Source organism: Cervus canadensis, chromosome 2, assembly GCF_019320065.1.
Source record: "Cervus canadensis isolate Bull #8, Minnesota chromosome 2, ASM1932006v1, whole genome shotgun sequence".
In the NCBI taxonomy this organism is placed as follows: Eukaryota; Metazoa; Chordata; class Mammalia; order Artiodactyla; family Cervidae; genus Cervus; species Cervus canadensis.
This window is the reverse complement of record NC_057387.1, coordinates 106,065,691-106,088,933: the sequence shown is the minus strand read 5'-3', so window position 1 is coordinate 106,088,933 and position 23,243 is coordinate 106,065,691. Positions and strand designations below refer to the sequence as shown.

Below are 23,243 nucleotides of genomic sequence, written 5' to 3'. Positions count from 1 at the left end.
CTCCCGCGCACCGAGCCGTTGCGTTTGAAACCCACCAAGGAATTCCAGCGCTGGACGGGAAGGGTCTACAGGCAGGCAGGCGATTTGGCACAGCCGCCCCGCGGAGACAGCGCCCGTTGAAGGCTTCAGGGACCCTTCCCCGAGGATCTCAAAGCCCGGCGAGGCGGGGAGGGGGGGTCGTGGCTGGTGTCCGCTGGGGACAGCGGGCGGGCGCTGGGCAATCGGGGACTGTTTCTGCGGGCGGGCGGCTAAGCGGCCCGGAGAAGGAGACCAGAGGGGCCGGTGGGGCGAGCAAAGCGGGGCTCAGCAGGGCGGGGGCCCTGGGAAGACCCCGGGAGATCCCGATGGCGGGCTGCCAGGCCCTCAGCCCCGCACCCCCCAGGCTTAGCGTGCGCTGATGGACTGAGCCTAGGGTCGTGTGGCGACTGGTGAGGCCCAGGGACTGCGGGGAGAGCCAGCCCTCCCCCTCCAGCTGTTCCCAGATGTCATTCTGCCCGCCCAGGCGCCTGGTTCCTGAGCTCAGGGGGATTCCACGGTTACTAAGCTACTGGTTTTTGTTGACTTTTAAATATTTTCTTCTACGGGAGAGGGGGAGGGGGGCAAAAGTCAGGAAAGAGCAACTAAAAACGGATCAAAATAAGCTCCCCCTCCCCGCAAGAAAGCTGTCCTCCATTCACCTTTCAAACACAATCCCAGGGCCTCTGAACACAGTCACCTTTCTGGACCAGCGGCGGGACAGAACTGACCTCCTTCCTCCCCATCCTCACTCCCCTTTCTGGTGAATGAGGGGTGGTGGTGGATGGTCACCCTGTCTTCGAGCCCTGGGTGGACAAAAAGGCTTCCGGAAAGAGAGGAAGAGGATGGCCAGTGGCAATGGGCTGGCTTCGTCCTCGGCCCTGGGGGCCAAGCGCCCCTCCGCTTTGGGCCCATTCCCCAGATACATCTGGATCCACCAGGACACACCCCAGGACAGCTTAGACAAGACTTGCCATGAAATCTGGAAGAGAGTTCAGGGCCTGTCAGAGGCCCTGCAGCCCAGGACCTCCAAGGAGCAGCTCTCTGCCCCCACGGCTGGCACTCCAAGAGACAACGGGCTCAGCTTTCAAGAAGAGTGAGTGTGCCCTTACTTCACGCAAGGGAGGAGGGAGGAGATGAGGTCTGACTTTCGGATCCCGGGCGTGTGTTTTGACCTGTTGTTCTGCCTGGCTAAACTCTAAAGGCTGTGTGTTTTCCACCACCCACCATGGCCCTTTGACAGTCTTTACAGGAACAAAATGATTGGGGTCCTGAAGTTACCTGGGTGAAGGGCCAGAACAGGACCGTATTTCTGCTGCTGTACCAGCCCACTAAGGGGACCTTTCTTGTGCAAAGGCATAGGCAACACCAAGGTCGATCTGAAGACCTTGAAAAACCACCCTAGCCAGGGTGAAGGTTAGATGTCTGGCTTTCTCCAGGGGCAACTAGAATGTGCTTCTCCCCTGTGAAGCTAGGCATTGGCACAGATGAATTTGGTGGTTTTAAACCACATCTGGAATTCCCTAATACAGGGAGCAGCTGTCCCATTCAGCCTCCACAGAAGCCGCTGCAAGAGCGCACATCAAAATATTTACTGGGAAGGCATTGACATATTCAGAGGACATAATAGAAAATTAAAGTGCGGGAAGATGGCTGTAAATAGCCCGTTTCCTGGATGGGAAATCCTGTATCTGGGAAACACAGAGCTAAATGTTTCTCCACCAGGGCAAAGTTGGGCAGATATTGTTGGGGATGGATATATTAGAAAGGAGAGGGAGGAGCAGAGAGAAAGAAAGGACCTCGTTAGGAAAAGCAAGTAAATCCACCAAGTTATTCATGTCACTGTTGAGCACTTGTTCCCTGCTTTGCATCTTCAAAGTGGGCTGCAAACATTAATTAATGCCTCCCAGAGTCCCTGTGAGGCAGGTATTCGTGTCCCCATTTTACAGATGGATTAAGTGTTAAGAATTAAGTGGTCATTAAAGACTAAGTGATAATTAAGTGTTGCCTGTTCCAACACATGCTCCATCTCAGCTCAGAGATGCTCTGAAGTGGGGGAAACCTTCAGGCAATTACCAACTGTGTCTGGTTTCAGGGATTTCTACGCAAGAGCTAGGAAAGGCAAAGTGTAACTGCTTCCCAGTTCACGCTCCCTGAAGTCCGGCCCTTTGGGGGCTCATTCACTTGCTACACATAAGGGTAGAAGGCACTTTGCCTGTTCTTGCCTCCTCTGCCCCTGCTCAGCAGGACATGGCTGGGATGGGAATGGCCTTGTCTACAGTCAGATTCCTGCTATTTGGCCCTCCGGCGGCACTGAGGCCCTCTCTCCTACCCACTGCCATCTGCTCTGGGACAAGGACTGGGCAGAGAGCCTGTGGGGCTGTGCTCAGCTCTCAATGGCCAAAGAGCTGATTGTCCACTTTGTGAACCAAGGGTCAGTGGCAGTTTCCAGAAGCTGGCACCCTCTCTGCCAGGACTCATGGAGTTAGTGGAGACAGACTCTACTTCCAGTCTGCACTTGGCTGGAAAGTGAACCTGGCAAACCTTTGGCCGGTCCGTTTGGCCTTGATTTTCTCATCTGCAAATTGAGGGTTATGTGCCCTGCCCTGTCCACACCAAGTTGATAATGAGGATCAAATGTGATGGGGACAGGAAATGATCAGCTGCATTATCCCAGTGAGGCTGCCCCTAAATGCAGTTCTCAGGGCTTGAGGATTTGGGTTGTTTTTGTTGCCTTCGATCTGGGGTTTTCACATGCTGCTGATAGATGCTAGAGTACTTCGGAGACCACCTTCGGGTTGAGTGGCCTGATTTCTGGGTCCCAATCCCCACCTCAGCCAGAACCGTTCAGCTTTTATGGCTTTTGCTTACTGGAATTCAAAAGTAAAGTAAAGGCTGCACTGGAAAAAAAGTTGTGCTATGAGAAAAGAGCTAGCAAACCATTGCCTTAGAGGAATAAACGATATCATAATTGTGCAGATATCAACCAAGTAGAACACAATGAGCTATTCTTGAAATAAAGGCAGCTGCGATGGTGGAGTCAGATAGCTCTGGTTTCAGATCTCATTTCAGCCCTGTGCCAGCTGTGGGATTTGTTTAATTTATGTGAGTTTCAGTTTCCTCATCTGCCAAGTGGAGATGATTATGATGCATTTCATGGGGTTGTTGGGATGATTAAATGGGATATTTAAACATTCCCGGTAATAACCAGGATTTGTAAAAATTCCTTATAATGATGATGGTGATTTCTTTAAGCCCTACAATTATTACATGAACTGGGACTATTTTAAATTCCCCTTCTTTTTATTTTTTGTTATGCAAATGTTCAAACATGTAAAAGAGAATGGTGTAGTGAATTTCTGTCAATCATCTTCATTAATTATTAACTTTGGTCCATTCTCGATTCAGTTCTTCCTCCCCTATTTTTCAATCAAATCCTCTTTACAGATGAAATAACTGGTTTGGAAGGCTTCATTTCTTGGCCTGAGGTCCTACAGTTAGGAAGTGGTGGAGTTTCAGAAAACAAACCTAGGACCATCTTAAGCCACTATGTAGTGATATTGGCTCCCTCCCCCTAGGAACTGAGACATCTTTTTGGAAAGTCAAAATATTTGGCAGTCTCATGTTCTGGGTGAGCAAACATAGCTACCAGAGTTCATATACAGGGAGCTGTCCAGCATATTTTTCAGATGGCTTCAGGCCCACAAGATAACCTCTCAGCCTCTCAGCTAATCTGTCTAGTGTTTCATTTGTAAACCCAGTTTGGGTTTTGGTAATGTTAATTGCTATCAAGGCAGCTAGACAAGTAAGTTCTAGAACTCTTATTGGCCTGAATTTTTTTAAATTTTGTCCCCATTTATCATGGAAACCCAGACATCTCAAGTTTGAAAGAGAACTTGGAGTCTGCTTTCTGTTGCTTGAATCCCTTCCTTGACATCCTTGCTAAATAGTTATCCACTCATACACTTTCTTAAATGAGAAGCTCACTACTTTCTAAGGTAGCTCCTTCCCTTGCTATGAATCCTGACTGTCAAAAGATCATTTTCTTTTAGTGCTGAAATCTGTCTCTATCAAACCTATTGACCTGGATTCTGCCCTTAGGGCTCCAAACCAAACCTATCCCCCCTTCCTCTCAGTAGCCCTTTTAGTTATTGAAAGATGGTAACAACATCTTTCCTAGGATTTCTTGTCTGTATAAGCTGAGTATCTTTGTTTTTCTGAGCTTCCCTTCATGTGCCAATTTGTTCAGTTTTGTCAGTTTCCTGCCCACACTGCTGGTTCATAGGGCAGTGCAGCAACCAGAATCAAGTACAATAATCCAGGTATGATCCAATCTGAGCAGATTCTGCTCTCCTCCTCCATATTCTATATTCCTGTTCATGGCAATTAGCATTCACTTTTCTCCCCATGCTGACTTCAGCCTATGAACACACTTCGAGTTCATTCACTCAATTATTCATTCAACACATATTTATTAAGCCATCTACTGTGTGCCTGGCACTGTGCTGAGAGCTAGTGAAATAGACCTCTAAACCAGACAAGGTCCTCCCTCCCTAGAGCTGGAATTCAAGTAGGGGAGAGAAACAGAAAGTAAGTAAATAAAAGAATATAACTTTAGGATGGACAAAGGACCAGTATTCTAGTTGGAAGAAACCAATCGTAAGCACGTTAAAATTAAACCAGATAATTTCAGCTAGGGAGGAGTGAGCTTATGGAAATAAAGCTGACTAAAGTACTAAGGGGACCTCCTTTAGATGGAGTGGTCAGGGAAAACCTCTCTGAGGAAAGGTAGTTCTTTGAGCCAAGACCTGGATGCCACGAAGGAGCCAGTCAGGTGAAAATCTAAGGCAGGATGTTCAGGTAGAAAGGAAAGAAACCACAGACTCTGAGGTGTGAGTGGGCTTGGAGAAGGACAACAGGGCTGGGGTTTGGTAAGTGATGCGATGTGGTACAAGGCGATATCAGAGGCAGGCAGGCAAGGTCTCAGGAGGCCTGAAGAACCTCAGTGTGGAGTTTAGATTTGATTCTCCATGTCACAGGACACCTTTGGAGGTTTTTAGGAAGCAGGTGTAACATGATTGCATGGACTAGTTTTTAAGGATGCCTCTAGATGCTGTGTGGAAATGAGGCATGCGAGAGAGCAAGCTGGGAGACCTCTGGAAAGATGCTACAGTAGTCCAGGGGAGCACAATGGTGATGATGACTGGACCAGAGTGAGGGCAGTGAGAATGGACAAAGTGGGGGATTTGGCATGTATTTTGAGGGGAGCCAAAGGGGCCTGCTGATGGTTTGGGGCACACAAACAGAGACATCAAAGCTGAATTGAGGTTTTTGGCTTGAGCACTAGTTGGACAGTTTATTGAGGAAGAAATGAAGAGAAATGGGCTGTGAGGGAGGAATCTGTAGTTCTATCTAATGTCAGTTTAACTCCAGAATCTCATTCAGTTATCTTTTAATTAGTCTTAAATTTGGGCTGAAAGAATTGTGGAAAGTCACTTACTGACTCATATTCTAGGATTCCCTATTCATTCAGTTTCCCTGTTACTCACACTTCACAGCCTCAGGATGGTGGTCTGGGGTTTGCTGTTGACTCCATTGGCTGGCCTGTGAAATGGCATTTGCTCACGCCTTCGTTTACGGAGTCATCCAACAAACACTCATAGTCACCTTCTGGGTGCCAGGCCCTGTGCTGGGTCCCTGGGATACACAGATGACTAGGACAGAAGCCCATCTCTCTGAGAGCTACCAGTCTAGGGGGTGGGATGGACACAGATCCCTGTGGCAGCAAGGACATTCAACAGATATTTATTGTGGGTCTACTGCTTGCCTGGGGCTTCCCTTGTGGCTCAGCTGGTAAAGAATCTACCTGCAATGCGGGAGACCTGTGTTCGATTCCTGGGTTGGGAAGATCCCCTGGAGAAGGGAAAGGCTACCCAGTCCAGTATTCTGGCCTGGAGAATTCCATGGACTGTATAGTCCCTGGGGTCACAAAGAGTAGCAGGTGACTGAGCGACTTTCACTTCACTTACTGCTTGCCTGACAAAGTGTGAAAGGAATGCAATGGCCAAAAAGATGGGGACAATCTAGGAACTCCTCCAGGGATCTTCAGTGTCTTGAGAAAAGCAGATCACAACACAATAGGATAAAGGTCCTGGTGAAGTGCCAATTCCATGGGTAACTCGGGCTTGAGGTTCAGGGAAGGCTTCCTGGAGGAGGCTGGGGGAGATGAGCTGGAAGGTCATCCTGAGCCAGTCCCAAATAGAAGGATAAGTCTACAGAAAGAAAGGAAATTCATTTAAGCATTTAAAAAACAAATGATTTCCTGGTTGGCAGACTTCAGAGGTATCTGTTGCAAGAAGAAATAGGGCTGTTTTGCACTTGCTCTAGTAAATCTTCACTGTTTGCACCCATCAGCCAGACCTCCAGGTGGGAGAGCCACTGGGACCTGGAACCCAAGGCACTGCCTCTTTTGAACTGCGCTGTCAACAAACCAGTCTTTTCTCACTGCATGCATGCATGCTCAGTCACCCAGTCGTGTCCTACTCTCTGCCTTCCTATGGACTGTAGCCTGCCATGCTCATCTGTTCATGGGATTTTCCCCGAAAGAATACTGGAATGGATTGCCATTTCCTCCTCCTGGGGATCTTCTCAACTCAGAGATGGAACCCACGTCTCCTGCGTCTCCTGCGTTGCAGGCAGATTCTTTACTGCTGAACCATCGGGGAAGCCCCATCCTTTGTTGCTACTGTTATTTAAACAGTAAGACAGACACCTTTCCACTCTCACTCCCACACAATTTCCCATCACCCCATGGAACTCCCCATCTTTCCCTGTGCTTACAGGACTCTTTTTGGACACTTTCTTCTCAAGACCCAGCTCAGCAAAAATGGGATGAATCATACTTTTCTGGAACAGTTGCTTGGAATATATCCCCACTTTTATTTATTAATTTTCTTTTAAAAAAAAATCTTGAAAACTAGTGGTGGGAGTGATGAGGACAAGACTTACACCCAAGAACTCAGACTGTGGCCCTAGAGCCAGTTCTGCTCCTGTGTGGCATTCTCTTCCCTTGAAGGGGTCAAACCCCTCTTTGAAAATCTGAGAGAAGCTGCCATAGACCATTTGGCTTGAAACACATCCTCATATCCCTTGACATTTTGGAAGGCGAGAGAGACCCTCCCGCTCCCCAAGTTGGAATCCTTTTCTCATGGACACTTGAGGATCCCCTCCCTTAAGCTTCCCAGGACTGAGTCTCAGCCACTGCTATGATCCCCATCACACTGACATCAATGCATCCTCCAGCCTGGTTGTCAAGTGAATTATTGCACATCTGATGCTGCAGACAGAGGATCAAGGGCCTCAGCCCTTCCCTCCTCCAGTCTCCTTACGCATCTGTCAGTCGCCTTCATGATGGTTTTTGATTCCTTGCCTCCCTGCAGGCTGCTCTCCTCCCATTTTCAGACCATCTTGTCTTACTGCTCCTGGTTCCTTTCCCTCTTGGATGTCCTTCACCCTTTGCCAACTTCATCTTCCTGAAACACATCAACAGCACTCCTCAGGCATCCCCCATGCATTCCTCCTCGTCTTCTGAACTGCCTGACCTGGTCTTGAAGAGTCTCTGTAGTTGGCCTTGCCTACTTCTCTAGGTGTACCCATGAATGCTCTTCTCCCTGTAAACCAAGATGCGCCATGAGCAGGTGCACAACTCCCTTGCCATCACTCAAGTTGTTCCACTACCAGGAATGCCTTTCTTCCCTATCTCTGTCTACTGAAATCTTACCCATCCTTAAAGACCCGGAATTAGTGTCTCATCCTCTAAAATTCTCACTGCTGACCCCATTTAACATTTTTCCTCTCTCCCTCTTCCATGTTCCTTTTTTAAAAAATTTAAATGAGCAATTATATCCCCCTCTCTTTCCTAAGAGTGTAAAGGTGGCTCAGATAATAATAAAATAAGGAGAGAGATGGATTTAGAATCCCAGTATACTTCCCAGCTGTTTCCAAGTTGCTCAAAATTTCTGTGCCCCATTTTCCCCATCTGAAAGATGGAAAAAGTCATAGAGGCCACCCTACAGGATTGTTGTGGAGGTTAATGAAAGAATGTATGCAAAATTCACACAGCACCTGGCAGAAAATAATGATTCCAAATTCACCATCTTCGTTGTCACTCTGTTATCATGAGTATCAAGGATAAAATGACAGGGGTTGAGTAATCAACAATAGTGTGGGAAGAGGAGACTTATATACCAGAAAACCGAAACCAGGGGAAAGTGCTCAGTGGAGGCCAGCATGTTGCTCTAGGCAGGTGGAGCCAAAAGTGGGAATATGACAGTTGGTTTCTATAACTCATGTCATCTAATAGGAGAAAGCTTCCTTAGCTCTGAGGACCGAATGGTAGAGGTCTTTGGATGAGGGTGATGGGATGGAAGAGTCAGTTTAGAACCAGCTCTTGGGTTGACTGTTGGCCAGAGAGGAGGACACAGAACCCAGTGAGATGTGTCAGCCTCACTCGGGAGTAGGGTCTCTGATGAGGTGGTCCTCTGGCAAGTACTGTACTCTGCTGGTGCCAACAGTCTCCCTTCCCCAACTTGACCATGGCTCCTTAAGGGCAAGGGCTGTGTCTTACTCATCATTGTCTCCCCAGTGCCCAGCCGAGTTCCTGGCACTCGGAGGTGATGCAGTGTGTATGAATGAATGAGTAAGTGAATGACGGATGAGCCATAAAAATGCCACTGCAAGGAGAATGAGGCCCAGAGGTGGCCAGGGTCCAACTGAGAGGTCACAATCATCAGAGGAAGCTTTGAGTGATGTGGGGACAGGCTGTCAGGAAGCCAAGACATTGCAAGCTCTTTTCTTCTTTCTGCCTTTAAGCCTAAGCAGGGAACTGATGTTTTCATGAGCACCTGATATGTGCCTAGCTCTGTTGTTTCCATTTTCTGTTTATCTCATTGTCTTAGCAACCCTTCTCCATCGATGGTTAATATTATTCCAGTTTTACAGGTGAGGAAGCCAGGGCTCAGAGAAGTTAGGCAACTTGCCCAGAGTCATCCAGCTCCAAGGGAGCAGACAGAGCTAGGAATCTGGTGAAGCTTCAAGGCCAGAGCTGTTTCCTGGCACCAGGGGCCCTTCAGAATAGCCCGTGCACGTCTGCTTAGTACTGGGAGCCATGAGCGATGAAGGCCAAGACGAATCATGATTAACATCCCACGTCCCGTGTCCCCCTTTTTAATTTAATTTTATGGTTTCAGGAGCCGTGTCGCAGGTTCTGGGAGCCTGCAGAGATGGGCCACCAGTGGTTTGGTTTAATCCCCTTTTTAATATCTTTGTTGCAACGTTCTTTCCAATTCAGCTCCCAAGTCACATTAAAAAAATACCTCTTCCTTAGGGTAAGCCTCCTCTTATTAAACAGATTCAAATGAAAAGTTTTAAAGATAATTTGAACAATAAGAATCACTCTGTAGCTCCCAGCCGAAGCTCCTTTATTGCTGTATTTATTCCCCAGTATTTCTTGTCTCATTCCCCAGCTCACTGAATCCTTCATTCCCCACTCCCCCACACTCCCTAACCCTTCCAGTCCAAGGCCCAACTTCTGCCTGCTAGTCTCTTCCTCTCTTCTCCCTTCTTTCACCTCCAGGGCATGGAGGGTCAGGTGGAGGGCAGAGTGGGAGGTCTCACTTCCACCAGTCAATCTGCTTTCTAAGACTATCACACTTGCCCTGAGGGATAGGGGGAGGGTGGAGACAGGGGAGCTAAAGTGTCTGCAGGGAAATTCACATCTGTCCGCGTGTCCTGTTGGATTGTTGCTGTTGTGCAGTCCCTCAGTCCTGTCCGACTCTTTGCAACCCATGGACTGCAGCACGCCAGGCTTCCATGTCCATCAGAAACTCCCGGAGCTTGCTCAAACTCAAGTCGGTGATGCCATCCAACCATCTCATCCTTGTCATCCCCTTTTCCTCCTGCCTTCAATCTTTCCCAGCATCAGGGTCTTTTCAAATGAATCAGCTCTTCGCATCACGTGGCCAAAGTATTGGAGTTTCAGCTTCGGCATCAGTCCTTCCAATGAATATTCAGGGATGATTTCCTTTAGGATGGACTGGTTGGATCTCCTTGCAGTTCAACAGACTCGCAAGAATCTTCTCCAACACCACAGTTCAAAAGCATCAGTTCTTTGGCACTCAGCCTTCTTTATGGTCCAACTCTCCCATTCATACATGACTAGTAGAAAAGCCATAACTTAGATGGACCTTTGTTGGCAAAGTAATTTCTCAGCTTTTTAATGTGCTGTCTACGTCGGTCATAGCTTTTCTTCCAAGGAGCAAGCGTCTTTTAATTCTGTGGCTGCAGTCACCATTTACAGTGATTTTGGAGCCCAAGAAAATAAAGTCTGTCACTGTTTCCATTATTTCCCCATTTATTTGCCATGAAGTGATGGGACCAGGTGCCATGATCTTAGTTTTTTTAATGCTGAGTTTTAAGCCAACTTTTCCACTCTCCTCTTTCACCTTTATCCAGAGGCTCTTTAGTTCCTCTTCGCTTTCTGCCATAAGCGTGGTGTCATATACATATCTGAGGTTATTGATATTTCTCCCAGCAATCTTGATTCTAGCTTGTGCTTCATCCAGTTTGGCATTTCTCATGATGTACTCTGCATGGAAGTTAAACAAGCAGAGTGGCAGTATACAGCCTTGAGGTACTCCTTTCCTAATTTGAACCAGTCTGTTGTTCCATGTCTGGTTCTAACTGTTGCTTCTTGACTTGCATACAGGTTTTGCAGGAGGCAGGTAAGGTGGTCTGGTATTCTCATCTCTTGAAGAAATTTCCAGTTTGTTGTGATCCACACAGTCAAAGGCTTTAGCATAGTCAGTGAAGCAGAACTAGATGTAGTTATCTTGTTTTTTTTATGATCCATCTGCATCCAAACCGAGGTCTGGAGGCAGAGGGTGGAGGAGGGAATCCTGGCTCAGAATGCAGATGCCTGGGCCCCATGTTGGACCAACTGAACTGCTGTTTCCACAGGGGTGCCCAGGAATCTGTATTTGAAATATGCTCCTCAGGGGACTCCTGTGCATATCTGTAGAAAGTTCTCTGATACTTTCGGGGTCAAAGATGAGGGACCCTCAGGCTTCAAAGGGACATAGCTTTGAGAAAGAGGTATTCCAATGAAAAGCATGATGGAAGGAGATTGACTTTTTTTGCCTTCTAAGTGGATGCCAGGGATACTGTAAAAAAGGGACTCTACCCTGTGTGAAGACCTTTGTTGAGAAATGAGATAAACATGGAGTCTGGGCTTGGGCAGCTGAGGGATTCCACAGTGCCGCTTCCGTTAACCCCGGGTGGTGTCACCATCCCCACGGGACAGATGACCAAGATCTCTGTGACTTCCTGCCCCCAGCCAGCCTGGGCCCTGGGCTGTGAAGGGTCAGCAGGCCGCTCCCTGCACTGCAGGTCTAGAGGTGGAGCTGCTAACATTTGCATAGCGCCTGTTACAGTTTACCGAGTGCTTTCACATTCATCACCTCACTTAATCCTCAGGCAGCCTGGAAAGAGGAGGAGGGGCAGGAGTCAGAGTTTTCTGAAAGCCTGTGCCCACTCTGCCCCCCTCACATGGAGGGCCCGGGAGATGCAGCTCTGGATTTCCAGGCACCTTTGAGATGCAGCTGCATGGGCCCTGGGGTGGCAATGAAGACTGTAGCTTCTCTCCACTCCCCTCTTCACCCCCCAAACTGAAAAAAAGTGGGCCCAGTCCCCTCGGCTTGCAAGAGAGGGGAGTCTGCCCTTCTTCCCCCTTTCTTCCTTCTGGGTTTCTATAAGCTATGGCAGTGTTGTGTGCATGTGTACATGGGTGTGTCTACGTGTGTACATGGGTGTATGTACACGGTTGTGAGGCATGTGTACATGACTGTGTTTTGTTTACCTGTGTAGGTGTGTGTATGTCTGTGGTACGTATGTGTGCATGGTTGTAGCATATGTGTGTGTACATGATTGTATGTGTGCACACAGCTGGGTGTGGAGCAGGAGCTACCGTAGGGTCAAAACTATAACCGGTCTTCACACCACACCATTGTAGCTGTTGTGAGGATTCAAATAAGAGTTTTTCATGGAACATGTTTAGCGCTGTGCCTCACTGGTTAGTTCATTCTCCATAAATACTCACTCTTCTGATTTTGTGAACTGGAACCGGAGGCTTAGACGTATTTGACAGCTTGCTGGAAGTCTGGCCTCCATGCAGCCGGGGAATTTGAACTCCTGCCTCCTTCCGGGCAGCGAGCTCTTAGCCACTCTGTCTGCTGCTCTGCCCACGCAGACACGTGGAGAAGTCAGTCTCACCTGCCGCCACGAGGTCGGTCAGTCTCTGGATGGAGCCTGAGCCCTTCACGGGCTTCCATCTTCAGTCAGCCGTGTTCCCCAGGCACCAGGCCTGGGTACCGTGTTTTGTCGTCGATCTGAAATGCCATGGTGGGAAGAAAATATTTGTTTTGGTGTCCCCTTCCAGCACCAACAATTTTCTGCTTGCATTTTTCTGTTGTTTGGCTCAGATGAATAGCAGTTTTCATCTTTGCTCTGTTATCATGCACACAGAACTGCTGTCGGGGAGCTAACAGCATGCTTGCTTAGTCATTATTCTGGGAAGGGGTGCCAGCCAGTCAATAGCCTTTATTTTTATACGACTCTGTACACTGCAAATGCCGAAATGTCACGCGGCGCCCGCGTACAGAGTCGCCATCAGACACCTATCATTTCTGGAGGCGGGCGGAGCGGAGGTGGTGGCGGCCGATGCGGCCGGGCACCAATTCTGACTGGCTTCCTCTGTCAGCACCCGGGAGCTGGGTTAACCGCCCTGAATGATTCACTGTGATAGAGTCTGTGGCAGATTTTATGGTTTTTACCCACTCAACGGGGAAAGCAAATAGCACCGGAGAGATGCCAGCCTCGGCAAAACTTCTTAAGGAGAGAGGAAGAAAAATAGATGCAGGCAGGCAGGCTTGATATGGGAACTAGCACAGTCATGGGGAGGGGAAAAATTTTTTTCTGGGAGTTGGGCAGGATCTTTGCGGGGTCTGCGGTGGGACTGCCTTAGCAGGGTTGGGAGTTCTTAGGGCAAAGTTGAACAGACTGGTTCACTGTCATCCCGCCAGCTCACAGGGGTGCCAGGCCCACGGTAAGGACATGAGATGGAAGGCCAGAAGACGGAATCAAAACCCGGGAGTCTGCAACCAGTAAAAGGAGCTGGGTGGTCTTTGGCAACACAGCTTTTGATTTCCAGAGTTCCAAGAAATGGACAAGGATAAAGACAAATTCACCAGCCAGTTCATTTATTTATTCAATAAATACCTATTTAGCTTGGAGGTGGTGCCCAGCACAGCTCAAGGTCTTGAGGCCTCCGTGGTGAACAAGATACAATTCCTGCCCTCAGGGAAGATGTGTTGTTGTCGGAAATAAAGACATAAAAATAATACTTTGCGACGGTGATGAATACTAGAAAGAAAATAAACAGATTGACGGAGCAGAGAGTGCTTCGTAAGAGTCAGTCCGGGGATGAGCTAGCATCCACAGGAGGTGCAAAAGCCCCGGGATTAGAGTGAACTCGATATGCAAAGGAATATTTCTAAGACCAGAGCGGCTAGAAGAAGAGGAATCTCAAACCAGGAGGGCATAACTGGGCCACTTAGCGGGGTGCCCTGGGGGTCAGAAAGGGGTCTGCATTTTTATTCTGTGTGTACTAAGAACCCACATAAGAGTTTAAGTGGGGGGATGGTTTGATCTAAGTTCTGAGAATGTCTTTCCTCGGCCGGCATGCAGTTTTCTAAGGAACAAATGAATCATGTTTTCTTGGGGGTGGGAAGGGCAGGAAGGGGAGACCCTTGCTTAGGGACTTGTACCTGTGTGCTGAATCTTGACTGCAGCAAGGTGTTTCATAGAGGCAGTCTAGGAGAAGTGGAGATGGAATGATAGTGACTGGATTGATTTATTCCCCCAAAGTGTTGATCCAGGATTACTGTCAGGCTGGGGGTGGTGGGGGGAGGGTTTCCAGCAATGTCCCTAAGGCTCTGGACTCTGGACTCTCACCTTCAACGTTTCTATCCATAAATTGGTGGGGGACCCAGAAGGCAGACTCATCAGACATGCAGCTGACACAGAGCTGTCAGGGACAGCTAAGGCAACGGATGACAGGCTCAGGACTCACCGCGATGATCCTCCACAGGCTGGAGTGATGGGATGAGCCCAGCAATATCCTTGATTGCATTCAGACTGGGGAATGAAGCCCAGCCGTGAAGCAGGGAGACCTCACTGGAGAACTTTCCCTGGAAAGGAAGCTGGGGAGGGGCGGGAAGAGGTCAGAAAGTCAGCTGGACCCAGGAGCATCCCCACAACAGCCTCTTCACTTCCTTGGTGACAGAGTCCTTAGCCTCTTAGAAATTCACTTTTCTCATCTGCAAAGGGAGAATGATTTTGTCAATTGCCCAGAGGCATGGAGAGGATTAAACAGAAGCATATATGTGGATTCCTGGCTTCCAGTCTGGCCTTCCAGATTCATGGCAGATGCAAAGGAAATAGGAGTTTGTGCCCAATAGGGTTGGGTGCCCTGGGCCAGTCTTTCAGAGGGATGCAGGGGACCTGCAGCCCAGGTGAGCCCCTCTGTTCTTGGCACAGACTCTTCTGGGAATGCCAGCTTCTTAAGAGGCCCATGGACCCCCCATGATGTTCCAGAAAAGAATGGCCGAGGAATATGAGAAGGAGTTTACACTCAGCTCCTGCTGGGTTCTCTCCATCAACCTGGCTCCGGGCTGTAGGAGGGATAGCAGTGTCCTCTCAGGTGCTGAGAATGGACCGCCTGCAGGGTGGATTTGGTACAGAGACCTCAGGCCTCGTGGGTCTTTTAGAAGCTGCTTTGACTTCTCCTTGGAGCTGGTGCTTTGAAGGATACCGTGGCGAGACTTGTGTGTGCGTCTATTGTAGAACATTTTTATTTTAGGAAAAAAAAAAGAGAAACCAAACAGACAAAAATAGAGCTAATAGTACTTGGTGAACCCATTTACCTCTCACTAAGCCTTAGACCTGGTCAACATAAGGCCAATCTTGTTTTATCTACTCCCAAACCCCCGTCTTTCCCCTCCCCCTGCTAGATTAAGTTTAAAGCTAACTCCAGATGTAATGTTATCTGTAAAGACTTTAGCATGTATCTCTAAGAGATAAGGATGCTTTTATTGTTTAAGTATAATCATAATACCATTATTCTGACTTAAAAATTAACATAATTGTGATGTCTTTCTGATTGAGAAGATCTGTCTGTATACAGCTTGCTTTTCAAGTATTCGAGGGGGGCAGAGAGGCAAAAACAGGTCCTTCTAATGTCTGGTTTCTGTGACTAGAGATTCCCCTGTTCCCTTTGAGGGTCATGATGAAGAAGACGGGGGATCAATAATTTGGGACCATGGATTGGCAGCCTCTTTATTCCAAGTGTTCCCAGGGACATAGCAGGAAAGTGAGATGAAATGAAAGTGTTAGTCACTCAGTTGTGTTGGACTCTTTGCAACCCCATGGACTGTAGCCCATGAGGCTCCTCCGTCCATGGAATTCTCCAGGCAAGAATACTGGAGTAGGTAGCCATTCCTTTCTCCAGGGGATCTTCCCAACCCAGGGATTGAGCTTGGGTCTCCTGCATTGCAGGCATGTTCCCAGGGACACAGCAGGAGAGGGGTCCAATTGATAGACCGAGTCTAGATGTGGGGAGGAGGAAAAAGGGGAGTGGGAGGGAGAGTCGGGAAGAGGGGGAGAACCAAGTGAATGGCCTTGCCCCTTGCATGGCGTCAATGGCAGCGTCCGGCACCAGCCCGCTCTCGCTGCCATCCACAGCCACCGCGTGCCCAGGGCTCCTGTGTGTGTGTGTCTGTGCCAAGCCGGCAGAGGGGTTCCCGCACCAAGTTCTCCTCCCCCCAGGGGCTGGGCTGGTAGTGCCACAGGTGTGTGCCTCGTCACAGGGGAGTCCCCAAGGTTCCGGGGTCTGACGGGAAGTGGGCAGCAGTGCCCGATTCTGATCTCAGTCTGTTTGACTGGAGTCTGCTTTCTCCTGGCATGGCTCCCAGCCTCCAGGCCTGGGGAGACCACATGCGGGGCTGGCGTTCTGGAGGCGTTCGCTGTCTCCGTCCTCAGAATAGTGACAAGCTCCCACATTTTAAACTCTTCCCTAGGCCTCCCAAGTGCCCTGACCAGCCATGACCTTTCCCCAGGACCCCTTGGGACTCATCAGTAACCATCAACTATGGGATTAATGCCGGCACAGTAGGAGCGTCTGGGACTGTAGCCCGTGCCCATTCTGACTGGTTGTCAGATACAGAGACCATCCCCTGGTTTTATGTGTGATAACTGTGAGTCATTTTGTGCCTGCACTGCACCTGTGTGTGTGTGTGTGTCCGTGTGCATGTGTTCATATACAGAGCATTACCAGGAAGGAACATCCTTGCTGGGAGCATTTGCTAGTCGTTATTTTCGGGGCTCACTGCATCCACAGAATGGGCTGTCAGCGCAGGAATATACCCTGAGCCTTCCCAAAACTCCATTCACTGGATGCTTTAATTTTTCCCTCTGCCTCTTTTTTCACCATTTTCACCAGTGGTGGAACTCTGAGCAGTTTCTAGAATGCTCTATGTAGGCCAGCTTATCCACCCTTCCTGGGAACCCACCCAGGAGGGAGAGCAGGGTGGGCTGCCACAGTCCTCCTGGGGGTACCAGGGAGGAAGGTCCCCCTTACCAAGGATGCTGGTGGGCCAGTGTGGGCCCAAACCAGGCCAGCAGGATTGCCACCCTCTCCCACACTTGGAGGCAGCCAGCATCTAGGAGCTAAGAGTCCATGGGACCGTTAGGCCACACTAGGATGGTGGTGGCCACCAAGGGTGCAGCTGGAGGCCCCAGGTCTCAGGTGCAGGTAGAGGCCAGTGTTTAGATAAAGGAAGATTCTTGTGAATCAGTGCAGGGATCAAGCGATTGCTGGTGCTCCCAGGCAGCCCAATCTGTGATCTGGTCAGAAGGCCACACCAGCCAAGGTGGACATGGGTATCTACGGAGCCACTGTGCAGATTTCAGGATCCAGAGGCTCAGCCCAGCTGCCAGAGGTGTATACAGACTGGCTGTCCCTGGTACTGCCCTTACTGTGCCAGACACGGTCTGAAGTGTCTCTGTGATACTCCGCTTCACCAGGAAGGAGGACAGCGGTCCCATGATGCTGAGCAAGGGGCCCAGGACCACATAGCTGGGAAGTGACCAAGCCAGGCTGTGAGCTCCAGCTGTCACCCTGCTGTCCCTGCTCTCACTCAGACCATCCTGCAGTGCATGGGGGCCCCGGCACCCTGGACGCCACGTCCAGAGCTGTTGGTTCAGTCCTGTCCCCTTTGCTGCAGGTCTTTTATTGCTTTGGGTCCTGAGCACCACCAAAGAGGGAGTGATGGACGGAAATTAAGACTCGGCCCACTCAGCCAGACGGAGCACTGGGAGAGGACCCAGGGGTCCCGATTCCCAGAACCAAGCTCTTAGGACCACTGCCCGTTGGTATGGTGTAAAAACCCCTTGGGGGTGCACGTGTGGCCCATTTTCTCTAGTGAAGAGCAATAGGTTTCTCACCTCGGGAAACATGTTTTCTCTAGCCCCTTTTCCTGGGGCCTGTGCCCCACTGCAGAGCCACCCTCAGGGAGGGGGCCCTAAAGCCCTCTCTCTTTCTGACCTGTTTGCAGGGCTCTGGAGCTCACCAGTGGCAAAGACGAGATCTCCTTGTTGGTGGAGCAGGAGTTCTTGAGCCTCACCAAAGAGCACCTCATCCTGGTCACCGAGAGCTCGGGGGAGCTGGAGGCACCCAGAAGCAACCACGAGGTGTCCAGACAGTCAGCCCCCCGCCTTCTCATGCCTTCGCTGGTGGCCAGCAGGAGTGAGCACCCAGGAGCCTCTGTCATGGCCCGTGACAAGCTCCTGGAGCCGAAGGTGGCTGTGTCGGTCGTCGGCAGCCGGCCAGACTGTGATTCTGCCACATCTACGGTCACGGGCATCCTGTGTGCTGCCAAGGTCAAGAGTGCCAAGGGGACAGAGGACAGGAGCCGCAGCCTGGGGGCCTCCAGCTCGGAGATCAGCAAGCTCCTGGCGCAGTTCCCTCTGACGTCCGCAGAAATGTTCAAGGCCCCCGACAGCAAGATGGTGTTGGAGGAGACCAGGGTCATCAAGGACTTCCTGCAGAGCAGCATGTTCAATGGCCCCGGACCCAGAGAGCCCGCGGGGCTGGGCCCGTTCCTGCCGCTGCCTCCGCCGCCTCCGCCCACGCCTCCCAACAAACTCCCTGAGCTCCCTGCTCCGAAGAAGCAGCTCCCAGTGTTTGCCAAGATCTGCTCCAAGCCCGAGGCTGACCCCGTCGTGGAGGGGCACCAACTGATGGGTGAGTGGGGCTGGGAGCAGGGCTAGGAAGCGCGCTTGCTGGGCGGAGAAACTTAGCGGAAAGCCACGTGGGCGGCAGCAGGCACACGCAGCATCGCTGTGCAAAGTAGGGCGAAGTGGCCTTGCTGATGAGCGTGGTCCCAGGGTGCAGGCCGTTTTCAGCCCCCACAGGCCTCCCCTGCTGGATGCTCATATACAGGGCACATCGCAGGTAACCAAACATGGTAGCCCTGAATCCAACACGCTTTAGGAAGAGGGAGAGGCCCGTTTAGTAACTGATTGGGTTTTTAAATCCATAGGCACCCAGAGGACATTGAAGGAAGCATTTATCCTTGCTGGGCCCAGGATGAAAGTGCAGCCAGGGGGCTCTGAGCTGAATAGGAGGGAAATTTGACTGGCTTCTGATGGAGGCACCTGTCCTGACCACGAGGCCTGGTCCCCTCTCTCAGGGATAGGGCTGAATGTGTAAACTCCCCAGGTGCAGGCAGACAGCTGGCCCTGGGGTTTGTTCCGAGGGACTTCAGGGCTTTAGAAAAGTGCATTCCCACTCCTAAATCGATGAGTCCACATCCTCCCTGGGATTGCCAGCCACTTCCCAAGCCTCCCCCAATTCCAGGATTCTGCATTTTGTGTCTGTTCTGATCCGGCTACTCAGACTGGATGGTTCCAAAAAGGAAGACAGGTGGCAGTGACACTTGCCTGCCATCGGCGGTCACTGGGAGAAAACTGGAAGAAAAACTCCCCCCAGGTTGTGAGAGATGGGTAAAGGAGAGATGCCTATATTGGGAGGGCCCAGATCCATCTTCCTAAGAAAACAGAGACGCAGTCACCCTAGAGAACATTTCGTAGGAGCATTTTAGGAAGCCAAGGACTCCAAACTGTGGACAACATGCTGGACTCTGGGTCCTGGGCAGGCCTCCAGGGGTCTGGGGACTCTGGGGATGATGAGCTGTGTGTGTGAGATGATGGAGCATCCCCAGGGGAGGGGACATGCCTCCCACCTCCTTCTCCATGAGGGAGGTGTGGATGTCTCTCTGTCGGATGGGGCTGCTGGTTTGGAGACAGTTCTGTCCCACACACCTTCCCACCATTTGTGTGTGTGTGTGTACAGGTGTGTGAGCAAAGTTGTGCTGAGAAGAACTTTGCAGATGTGAGCATGTAAGGAAATGCAGTGTGGGCACATCTGAGTGTAACCCTTCTGTGTGTGTAGTTGTGTATGTGTGTGAGCGAGCCAAGGGAATGGCAGGAAGGGATGTGTGTGTGTGTCTGTGTACACAGCCTTTGGAAGAGGGAGCTTTGGAGATGAGTGAGTAGCAAGTGTGTTTCAGATGACTGGGGTGGGGTGTGATGGCAGGTGTGTGGGCCTCTGGGGAGAGGGCTATTATTAGTGGGTACTGTTACCTTAGCGCTGGCTGGGGGCTGCACTCTGCAACCAGAGAAGCTCTAGGAAAAGACACCAGGGACATGTTTTGCTAAAAATGCCATTTTCTTCTGGCTCAGGCTAGAGCAGCTTTCTCCTTTGCTAGGATGGCAGTAAGAGGGCAGGCCCCATCCTGTCCAGACTCAGCCCCAAGGCCACGGGCTAGTGGGACTAAGAGTTGGTGGGATCATGTCCACTGCCAACAGGTAATGCTGGGCACAAGTCCTCTGATCCTGTTGCTGCCAGCATGATCCACTGTGCCCGCCATGTGTCCATTGCCATTTCCCAGCCAAGCTGCACGGAGACCAGGACCTCCAAGCTGGGAAAAACGTGAAGATGCTGAGAGCAAGGCCCTCTTCTCTGCTTCAGCCATGCAGTGCCTTAAAAAATTTACATATGTCTATATATTATATGCTTCCCTGGTGGCTCAGAGGTAAAGAATTGGCCTGCAATACCAGAGACCCAGTTGATTTGGGTTCAGTCCCTGGATTGGGAAGATCCCCTGAAGGAGGGCATGGCAACCCACTCCAATATTCTTGCTGGGAAAATCCCATGGACAGAGGAGCCTGGTGGGCTACAGTCCATAGGGTCACAAGAGGCGGACATAACTGAGCATGCACGAACCATATATTATATGTGTGCAGTGTGGTGCATTCCCCTGCCATACTTAATTTTGTTGGAAGAAAGAGTTCCATTGCTCAAAAGGAAATATGGGTGAAAAACCACCATTGTAGGGGGATCCCTGATGGTCCAGGAAGTGTCCTTGCACTAGGGAGACTTGGTCCATTTGGAGCGAGAGCTGAGCCTGGCACCGACAGCACCCAGTGACTCACTGGTGCCTCTTCCTTTGCCCACAGCCACCCACAGCCCTGGGCGTAAGGCCTTGCTGAGGGCCCTCTTCCTTCTGGAATCCCTCTGGGCCTCTCAGACAGAAGCTGTCTCAGCCACCCTCTTCTCCCACTGTGTCCCTCTGTCACCTCACGGTCCCCATCTGCCTTGTCCCAGAGCTATTTCTGGGTCTGTCTCTCTCTTCCTCCTTGTTGTGAGTTCCTGCCGGGCCAAGTCTGGCTCTGACTCATCCAAGTGTCCCCAGGACTCAGGTCAGAGCCTGGCGCTGATGAGAGTGCTGAATCGCCATGACAACTTAGCAAGAGGAGAGCCTATGATGAGGGACGAGCTGCGTGTTCTGTGGGAATGTGTGTCCCCCCCTCTAAGCCAGGTGTGCTCACTGAAGACAGGAACTATCCGGAGGCTTTGTGATCCAACCTGTAGACGATTAGTGGGAAGGAAGGGAGGGGACTAGAAGGGAGGAAGTTTGGAAGGAGGAGAGAATGGGATTATGGAAGGGAGGATGGATGAGTGGATGGAAGGAAGGAAAGATGCATGGGTGGATAAAAGGATGGATGGATGGGTGGATAGACGGAAGAAGACAAGAAGGGATGAATGCATGCATGCATGCAGGGGAGTGTGAGACCATCATGGGCGCTGGTCAGTGAAGGCTTCAGGGACTGGACTTGGATCGAACTTGGTTGAGACAGAGCCCAGAGTGGTGGGAGTCTCAGGTATGCTGTGGAGGATCCACAACTTTGTCCGCAAGACCATGCTCCTCCCATCCAGCATGTGGTCTTCCAGAGTCACTGACTCAACTTCTCTCCTGCTCTAGAACGGAACCCAGGTGCCAAGGAGCTGACCAGGGGCCGAGAGAGCCTCTTTCTCAGCCAGTGGTCCCCAAGCCAGAAGGACACCTGTGGTGAGGATGGTGGCAGTGACTCCATGGGTTCCATGTCCATGGCTCTGCCGGCCAAGAAGCCTGCCTGGCAGGCCGAGAAGAACCTGCTCTATGAGTTCCTTGGGGCCTCCAAGAACCCAGGCGGGCAGCTGAAACTCCGTGGCAAAGTGGAGGTGGACAGGCTGGAGCTGAAACGTAAGCTGACCCTGCCCAGAGAGAGTCTATGCAGGAAGGGATTTCAGAAACCCTCATAGACCCCTGGAGTAACTCTGCCATCAAAAGGCTGTCTCATCCATGGGCAAGACACTGTCTTTCCCTAGTCCTGTAAAAAGGGGGAAATGGCTTTCTTCCTGTGTCATCCCCTACAGGGAAGAGCTCAAGAAATCTAGTTGACTTTCAGGGGTCACATGGGCATTATTGGTGGTCAATTTGAATATAGTCCTGACTCAGCATGTCTTATGTCCCCTCAAGTTGCCTGAGCCGACGAAAATCCCATGCTTTAAGATTATTTCTACATTGCAGTTATTCACGTCTCTGCTCTCTCTCCCTTGTACATCTACAACTGTTTTAGTACAACATTCTCCCCCCAACAAAAGGTGCTAATAAGGGGACACTGACACCCCATCTCTAACTCTTAAGCCCACAGGTCATGTTATAGAAGGAAAGAATCCAGGATTCATATCCTGAAACAACTCCATCAAATTTCATTCATTCAGACTAATTTGAGGTCTTACCAAAGGGAATTATATAATATTTTAAAATATTTTAAAAAAATGACTCTGACATAGATGCAACACCTACACAAGGTCCTTGCTGTTGCCGAGCACATGCCCTCAGCGGGGTGCTTGAGTAATTTGATAAGAGTGACTTCCCACAGCGTAGCAATTGTTTGTATCAAACTGGGTTTTTCCGAAGCACTTGAAGGAATATAGTTTTGCACGTAGGTGAGACAAGCTGGTTGATTGTATCTCTTGCTAAACTGCCTCCTTACTTGTGAGTCATGAAGGAGATGCTCCATGCCAGACCATGCTGGGACTCTCACCCCTTCCACGTTGGCAAGGTGTGAACTAACAGTGTTTTCCTATAGCTTTGAAGAACCCTCTGGGAGCTTTTAAAATACCTTACCTGTGAGGACATTAACCCTGGGGGCAGTCATGGAGCTGGGGCAGGCTGACCTCTCCCTTCCTCAATCACGAAACACTCTACCTCTCCTGTGACTTACAGTTAACCCACCTGTGACAGGGGCCGACAAGAACAACCTCAAGTACACAGGGAACGTGTTCACCCCACGCTTTGCCACCGCTTTGACCTCAGCAACTCTGAACCAGCCCCTCTGGCTCAACCTGAACTGTGCACCTCCGCCCGTGTTCACAAACCCCTCCACCTTCCCTCAGTACCAGGTGAGTGAGCGGGTCCCGGCCGGTCTATCCGGTGGTGGCCATTCAGGGAGGAGCCTGTGGCTTACAGGCAGCCTCATCCACAAAGAGCCGTGGACTCGTTAGTTCATTTCTCCATAGGGGCCCCATCAGACCAACGGCCAGGTACACGTGCGTGTGCACACACACACACACACACACACACACACACACACACACACGTGTGTATATTTCTCATTCTCCTTTGTCTGGATTCCAGTTCACTCTGTGCCATGTCTTTCAGAGCCAC

The 23,243-nt window shown here is 50.4% G+C and overlaps 1 protein-coding gene across 1 annotated transcript in view; it reads left to right on the top strand.

Annotated features, from left to right (window-relative positions):
* Nucleotides 1-701: 701 nt before the first annotated feature.
* C2H1orf94 (chromosome 2 C1orf94 homolog) overlaps nucleotides 702-23,243 on the top strand; it is a 38,728-nt gene continuing 16,186 nt past the window's right edge. Inside the window, exons 1-4 of the mRNA XM_043461988.1 lie at nucleotides 702-1,111; nucleotides 17,742-18,430; nucleotides 21,513-21,773; nucleotides 22,803-22,978. Of these exons, the coding sequence (XP_043317923.1) occupies nucleotides 783-1,111; nucleotides 17,742-18,430; nucleotides 21,513-21,773; nucleotides 22,803-22,978 (1,455 nt within the window). The 5' untranslated portion in view covers nucleotides 702-782. The remainder of the gene's footprint in view (nucleotides 1,112-17,741; nucleotides 18,431-21,512; nucleotides 21,774-22,802; nucleotides 22,979-23,243) is intronic.